This window comes from Alosa pseudoharengus, unplaced genomic scaffold (assembly GCF_046254945.1).
Source record: "Alosa pseudoharengus isolate Yale_2024_CS ecotype anadromous, Long Island Sound unplaced genomic scaffold, YU_APseudo_1.1 YU_APseudo_1.1_scf_10, whole genome shotgun sequence".
Classification (NCBI taxonomy): Eukaryota; Metazoa; Chordata; class Actinopteri; order Clupeiformes; family Clupeidae; genus Alosa; species Alosa pseudoharengus.
In genome coordinates, this window is record NW_027468565.1 from 15141918 (window position 1) to 15150371 (window position 8454).

Here is an 8454-nt window from a genome sequence, read left to right on the forward strand (position 1 = left end):
TTGGAAGGTATACACATTATAGTTAAAGTCATTTCTTGCCATGTAGTTTTGTACAGTTTTTGCACAGGAAAGATCATTGAGACTGAGAAAGCAATGTGAGTTGTGGTTGAGGAAATAATAGCAAGGGAGAGATAACAAAAAAGGGTTTTAGAAGAGGTTGAAATGGCCATGGGCTATATGGTGGAGGACATGCACATCCAGAGAGAGAGAGGTTCTCTTTCCCTCCATCCCTGCGCTCTCCCCTGCATATTTCATAAGGGGGTCTGGAGGTGCGAGCCCTCCGCTGCATCCACCACTGCCTCAGAGCAATGAGCAAAGAGCAAATGCCCTCTGCCCTGGACCCTCTACACACACACAGAGCCACAACTACCCTGACCGAGTAGCATAGCCCAGTAACGAGACCCAGGATGCCCCCTTGGTGGAACGAGGGAAGAAGAAAGAGAGGAGCTTCCCGATGGAGGACAAGAGAGGAGGGGGAGAAACCTGAGAGATCCCTTGCATCAAACTGGAGACAACATAAAGGACAAATCTGCCACAGCATCTCTCACCGTGGGGACGAGGAGCAGGAATGCAGAGCCTCCCAGTGGTCTGGAGAATGAGTCCTGACCTGCCAGTTCAAAGCCACAAGAGGACTTGGGCACCACTGTTTCTGTGTCTCATATCTGGCTTTCTCTTTAAGTCTGTCTTCTTCATCCCCCTCTTTTTCTCTCTGCCTCAGACAAAAGCTTTGTTCATCCTCTTTGTGCATAATAAATAAAATAATAATAAATAATAAAAAGGAAAGAAATGTAACAATGTCGCTTACACAGAGATACACAGAGATGCACAGTTGCACTGTGGCACAAGATTCTTCATGTGACTTTGTTACCAAGGTTACTAATGCCAAAATGATTACAATGATTTGATTAGTAACACCTCTGAAATGCTTTTAGGGTTAAAATGCTCAGCGTGTGTCTGTCTGTAAGTGTTGAATGACTTTGAGTTGTTTTCTTCTGTTGAAGCTGCAGGCCCTTCCTCTAGAGATTAGATATGTGCTTGAACATGTGTGCAGTCAACACCGTCGGTGACCCCCTTTCTGTGGCAGACTCTTGTGTGGGTCATTTGTATAGAAGAGGATCAAAGCCGATTCAAACACAAAGACACTGGCATTCCAGAGATTACAATGCTTCATCAAATATTGCTTTATTCTGTGCATGCCATGTTTATAATAATCTTTTTTTTAAATAAAAATGACAAATGAACAGCTTATACCACATGTAAAAGTATGGTTATATTACATTATCATAACACTTGTTTTAGTAGCACATTTCTTTTTGATCAGAGACCCAATACACTGATAGCAGACACTAGGGGGAATGTGAAGTCCATTGAAGTGGCCTCTCACACAAAGCTTTCCTCCATGTTGGAGCAGAGTAGGAAGGAGTCCACCAGTCTGGGCTTGATGAGCTGCTGGTGGTCAGATGGCTCGATACTGTCGGGACAACCAGCTGCTAAACGCCTCAGTGCAGCCTGGGAACACAGACTCAAAGTGTTGAACACCGGCACACGCCCTTACCGCTCATTTAGACACTTCATGTTCTGTACATTTAAAGGTGCAACAGACAGATTAGTGAAAGTGGTTAAATGCATCTTCAACAAATGAAGGGCACAAAGCTTCTTAAATGCATTTGAATACTTATGAATGATAGAACGTTGCTCTGTGGACATTGTTGAAGGGAGAACACATCTGGTGTCAGATATTTGATAATGACTACATGCAATCGAGGAGGATAACATCTACATTCTATTAATAAATCATTCAATTTAAAATATGTTAATTATTAGACCTGATAGGTATTACAACTCGTGGACAATAATGACTGGTAGAGTAATGAATATATATATATATATATATATATAAAATAAAAAATAAATAAAAACAAATTTTGGGGGGGCAGCCGTGGCCTACTGGTTAGCACTTCAGACCTGTAACCGGAGGCACGGCTGAAGTGCCCTTGAGCAAGGCACCTAACCCCTCACTGCTCCCCGAGCGCCGCTGTTGATGCAGGCAGCTCACTGCGCCGGGATCAGTGTGTGCTTCACCTCACTGTGTACACTGTGTGCTGTGTGTGTTTCACTAATTCACGGATTGGGATAAATGCAGAGACCAAATTTCCCTCACGGGATCAAAAGAGTATACTTATACTATACTGAATACATGACCATGTAGGCTAGGCTACACTTATTGATCATAAACCCCATTTTGTCTGGTTCCACAATACAGGATGAACCACCAGCTCTCTCGCAAAACCTTGTTTTCATATCTATCAAAGCCTCTGAAACTGATTAATCAAAGCCACAGTTAATATTATGGTACACAGTAGGTATCTCCATATCAAACACCCAAAAGTCTACCCTTGTGGAGAGTGCAAAATATAGAATATGTATGAAGTGTGCATATTTAAATGCTTTGAATTTCAGGGCATATGCTATCATTTATGCAGGGACTGTGATGGACAAATGGCCAGTTGAAGCCTCATCCTGAGGACGTATAGCCTAATTAATGAGATTAGGGTCCAGCTCATGCACTCTGGGGGGCTTCTATCCACAGGGGGACACGGGTGAATCAAAGGCTAGTTATTATGAAAGAGAACTAACAGAGGGGGGAACTGAACGGCCCAGCAGCAAGTGGAAAAGCGGATGGACACTGATGACCTACCAGGCAGGCTACCAGCACTGAGTCACTGTTGTTCCTCTCAGCTGGAGAACGGCACAACTCAATGAGACGAGGGACGGCTGTGGACAGACATGGAAAAGAGAGAAGAGAAATGGTAACTTCATTTGTATTTATTTACATGATACAATTCTGAAACATGATACTTAACTTTAAATATCTTAACTTAAAAAATCTACAGTATTATTCACATCTACAGTACTGTAGATACAGAGAACATATTTGTAATGTTGTATTCAGTGAGTATTGTATTGAGTGTTGTGTTAAAAGGTTACTAATGAGCTGCATGGTTAGCCTTGACTCCTCGAGTATGACAGAGAGGAAATTAAGAGGCTTGCACAATCTCATGATTGCTCTCCAAGCAAAGAGTCTACAGTCATTGGTTGCAATGACAGAGCAGAGTTTGCTATTCCCCCTTTTTAAATGCAAATCTCAGATAGGATCATTGTCTCGTGACTATCTGTTAAAGTACATACACAAAATTCCATGTCTTTCAGAAGAGTCCCTTTTTTCCAAGTGAACATGTGACATTTGCGTCAATTTCCACATCTCTCAGATCCAAAAATGGCCTCAGATCACAAGTAAAATTTGATCGGTTCATCCCAACAGTTCTATTCCTTGTAATGAAGAGGTTATTTCTTCTCTTACTTGAATATGCTGTGACAATATTAGTATTATGACAACATAACACCAGACCACTGAAATTTAGCTAGTGCCATCTAAATTGTAGCTTGGTTTTACCAGACTTAACCAGAGTTAACTTTGAAATCATTGGCCTAACCAATCACATTGATCAGGGCAGTCAGGAAACAATGGATTTAGGCCTACCTTTGGTGTACATAAATGTACACATTCTTCAGACTTTTTTATGTTTGCAGACAATGCTACTACCGTTTATCACAGCTACTGTCAATTTCAACTACTGTAACGTTATCCCTTCTCGTCACTGATGTCTGAGGGAAACGTTGGTGTATTATCAGGTGCCAGACTAATATCTCAGTGAAATGAAAATAATCAGAGATACTAGGTGGGCGGGGTCACACTATCTAAATTGTAGAGCTTAACCTATTTCTACCTAACCACAGACAATACTGTAGGGCATACCTTAACATCTGTGCGGTATCTTGACTTCTCTGTGTGACTGGCTAAGGCTGTAAGGGTGGTAGTGTGTGTTTGTAATTACAAAAGTTGCAGAGACACAAAGGAACACTGTGGCCTTGACACAAACGTGCTTGTGCAAGGAGGGATGTTGTGGTAGGCCCTGTCAGCCCTCTCAGCCCTGAGCAGAGGCATATCAGCAGTAATTATGTGCAACCTTTCCTCCTCATGTAGGACTGTCATCAGGAGTGCTGAGATTGCTGGTACCCGCTGGCTGGGCATCTGGCATGGGCATGCTCATCCTCCCCTTGCTATCTTAAGGGTTTGCTGTTTCTCATGAGCGCATACAGTACCTGTCATATACAGTACTGCTTCAATGAAAACACCGTCATTCACCTTTGCTGTCAGAAAGGTACCATCTGCTAAAATGGCACTAAATCCAACTATATTTCATAACTCATTTACTACAAAGGTGGGTTAATGGCTCACTTTAAAAAAGGCCATTTCCATGATCCTATGGGCAGGTATACCTTGAACTGACACCCTACCGGACTACTGTGACTTCAATAAGTGTGCAAGTTCCTACCTTACAACTGGACTGGACTATGCAAGTACAGTAGGAGTTAAGGGGACTTCATCTAGCCATTTCAGGTTCAGGTGCCTGCACTTTTAAGGACTCCAAAAGTCAATAAGTTTTTATTTCATCTTCGAGAGTATGTCATGGCTGCTGATTTGCCAAGGTCAACTTGTTTGAGTTCCCCCCCACCACCCAGTCAAGTTTGGAAACTTCATCATGACAAAGACTCTGGTTTGAAGACGGTAATACTTGCACTTATCATCTCAAGGTCATTTCTCAGTGGGAGTTAGCGTCCTCTTCATCTTGAAATTGAATTGAAAAATTCTTTGATTTGTTTTTGAAGCTCTGCACAAATTACCTTCCTTCATCATTCCACTTTGAGATCTCTATACTAGTTTAAGTGAATGCCCTCTCTTTCAAAGTCTCATTTAAAGACCAAGGTTCAAACTAAGTTTTGGAAGTGGGCCATGGTTCATAACATCGTTCCTCCCTGAGGGTTATCAGTTCTTCCTTGCATGGGTGTCTTTCTGACATACCAGATATCCAACTGGACTGGACTGGATCTGAATCACTGATTTCTATGTTTATGTGTGTGTGCACTAACTAGGCTTACACAACAATTTGCAAAGACCAGATTCAAATTCTGTCTGATTCAAAGTTGGGTCAAAATCATACAGTGTCTGCTTGGCATAAGTCGGCACCAATCAGAGGCTTGATTCACCCTTGACTTTCATGTGATAAGCCGATGTGGAATGATAAGAATGCAGTTTTGAGTGTGTATGTGCAGATGTGTATATGTGTGTGTGTGTGTGTGTGTGTGTGTGGTGTGTGTGTGCTTGTCAATCCTACCCTGTAGCTGGATGGCCGTCTGAGCCACCTCAGGGTCTCTGCTGAGTCGGGCCAGTGTGACGGCGGCCTTCTGCTGCACGCGCTCACACGCTGCCCCCTCGGACGGACTGGACGACGTGGGCTTCTCCCCCAACAGCAGCAGCAGACGCTCAATCCCTGCAACAGCATGGACACACACACACATCACACACTGCATTCACTAATCACACACACACATCACACACATATTTCACTAATCACACACAGAATTCACTAATCACACACACATATCACACACAGCATTCACAAGTAATCACACACACACATTGGCGTGTTGGTGTGTGGTTTCTACTACTATTACCCAATATGTCTATAATAATGATATATAAGTATATACTGTATATATATAGTATATATACTCTTTTGCTCCCGTGAGGGAAATTTGGTCTCTTCATTTATCCCAATCCGTGAATTAGTGAAACACACTCAGCACACAGTGAAGTGAAGCACACACTAATCCCAGCACAGTGAGCTGCCTGCAACAACAGCGGCGCCTGCAACAACAGCGGTGCCTTGCTCAAGGGCACTTCAGCCGTGCCTACTGGTCGGGGTTCGATCCGGCAACCCTCCGGTTACAAGTCCGAAGTGCTAACCAGTAGGCCACAGCTGCCCCCATGTATGTGATGTATGCTTTTTCTTAATCAGAAGACTGCATACTCATAAACATGCAAAAACATCCCCACCATACACAAAAGTTCCTTCTTGTAATACTCGAGTCATGCAAACTTTTAAAACAAATCATTGAAATTGTGTGACGCTAAACAGCTTCTTATTGCCATCTAGTGGTGAATAGTAGAATGGCAGACTGCTTACTCTATTTGGTTTTCTTGTAAACATGAGAATGAGCAGAAAGAAGCAGGTGATTGCTGAAAGGAAGAGTGTGTGGTGTCTGTGGGGGAGAAGTGTATGTATGTATGTATGTGTGATGGCTGAGACAGCTGTGAGGGAGAGCCAGATGACTCAGATAAATCACTGGTAACTACATGAACTCATTCAGAGGAATTAAGAATGAGTGGACAAGCTGGTCTGAGAGCAACTAGGTGCAATGTAAAGTTCATGAATGCAAGAAACTAAGAGAGAAGTAAAAATGTTCTACTGAAATGTATATTGCTACCCATAATAGTGTATTATTACTTGTAGTGTTTGGTCTAGGTCAGGGAGTTTTCAGAGTAACATATTGGTGGTTTTGAATTTTGAATTTGAATTGGACTATAACATAGGGAGAGTTTGTTTTAATCCAAAGTACATTGTGGTGGATTGACGTTTCCAGAGACTTGCTACAGTAATACACACCTTTCTCCTGCAACACCTCTGGTGCACACTGCTCCAGCACAGACAGATTCGCCAGTATGGTCACAACCTTCACACACAAATACCAGAGGGACTTTTATTAGAGGAATGAAGACTTGCATTGTGTAAGCAAGATCATCGCCAAATTGAATCACACAAATGCTGTAGATTACTATATGGACTTCTTTTTGCAATCTGAAGTTGGTAATAAGTTGGTATGTTACATAGCAGCAGCTTAAAAAGCTTTCAATGCACTGAATCAGTTTTGGTTCAAATGTAATGACTCAAAGCTTTGTGTTACCCTTATTTAAGTGTGTGTGTGTGTGTGTGCGTGTGTGCGTGTGTGTGTGTGTGTGTGTGAGAGAGAGAGAGAGAGAGAAAGAGAGAGTGAGAGAGAGAGAGAGAGACAGACAGAGAGACAAAGAGAATGTATTGTATTGTTTTTTTTCTTTGTCCTCCATCCTTCTTCTTTTATCCTCTATTCCCTATGGATATGTTATATACATCTATGTATGTTTTGTATGATTGCTTTGGCAATGCAAATGCCAGTTTTTGTCATGCCAATAAAGCACCTTTGAATTGAATTGAATTGAATTGAATTGAATTGAGAGAGAAAGAGACCGAGAGAGTGAACCTGGTCTTTAGAGTAAGGTGTGTCCACCCTCTGGCGGTCGCAGCAAGCCTGCAGGAGGATGTGGATGGCGTTGAGCTGCAGGAGGATCTCACAGGCCATGCTGTCATAGAAGGTGATGTTGGCCAACGCTGCGGACGCCAGCAGGAACACTTCCCCACAGGAGGCGCTCTCACACAGCTCTGGAGGACACACACACGGAAACACACTAGAGCATCAACACAGTGCACACACACACACACACACACACACACACACACACACACACACACACACACACACATATATATATAAAACAACAGTGAGCAAGGGAACACACAACAGTGCCCACAAACTCAATCTACATTCACATATAAAACAATCTGATGAATATTGACAAATTGGATTTCTAATACAATGCACATGTATTAAAGCCCATAAAATACAGTATTTGTAATGTATGTGTAATGTATGTAGATGAATGAAAGGATACAATCACTTGCAAAAATACAGGAATACATCCTCAGATTGGTGTGTTGACTCTTTAAAAAAATGTATCAAGAATTCAACCAATTTCCCAGCCTCCCCCAACATACATACACACATGCATGCATCCACTGGCTGGTCAGCACCCTACTCACTGATGAGAGCCGTGACGATGTCCTGCATGCTCTCCAGGAAGCTGGCCAGGTGCTGAGTGGAGGTGTGGTGGGGGGAGGTGATCTGGGCCACCACGGCGGCCGCCTCTGCCCGCGCCGCCTCCGCACACGACTCGTCTGTTAGGATGTCTGCCAGGCACAGGATCCCGTCCACCTGCTCACACACACACACACACACACACACACACACACATACACACACACACACATACACACACACACACGTGCACACGCACACACACACACACACACACACACACACACACACACACACACACACACACACACACACACACACACACGTACACACCCATGCACACACACACACACACACACACACACACACACACACACACAGACACACACACGTGCACACCCATGCACACACACACACACACACACACACACACACACACAGACACAATGGATGATCAGTAACTTGTATCTGTCAAATCAGGGAGATTGCCCTGTAAATAATGTCATGTGAGTGTCCTGGTGGAAGACCAGAGTCATTCTTCTCACTAATTGGAAGTGGAATTGCACAGCATCAAAGACTAGTCTACTTATGTAGAATAAAGGATGGCCCTTTGTCTCATTCAACCAATATAGCTGTGTTTGC

General features: G+C 43.1%; 1 protein-coding gene across 2 annotated transcripts in view; it reads right to left on the reverse strand.

Moving 5' to 3' along the window:
• Window positions 1-995: 995 nt before the first annotated feature.
• insc (INSC spindle orientation adaptor protein) overlaps window positions 996-8454 on the reverse strand; it is a 46132-nt gene continuing 38673 nt past the window's right edge. For both annotated transcript variants that reach the window (XM_076300599.1, XM_076300607.1), the window contains exons 8-13: window positions 7818-7989; window positions 7201-7379; window positions 6570-6636; window positions 5238-5393; window positions 2699-2775; window positions 996-1509 (exon numbers count right to left, since the gene is read on the reverse strand). In XM_076300599.1, the coding sequence (XP_076156714.1) occupies window positions 1381-1509; window positions 2699-2775; window positions 5238-5393; window positions 6570-6636; window positions 7201-7379; window positions 7818-7989 (780 nt within the window). In that variant the 3' untranslated portion in view covers window positions 996-1380. The remainder of the gene's footprint in view (window positions 1510-2698; window positions 2776-5237; window positions 5394-6569; window positions 6637-7200; window positions 7380-7817; window positions 7990-8454) is intronic.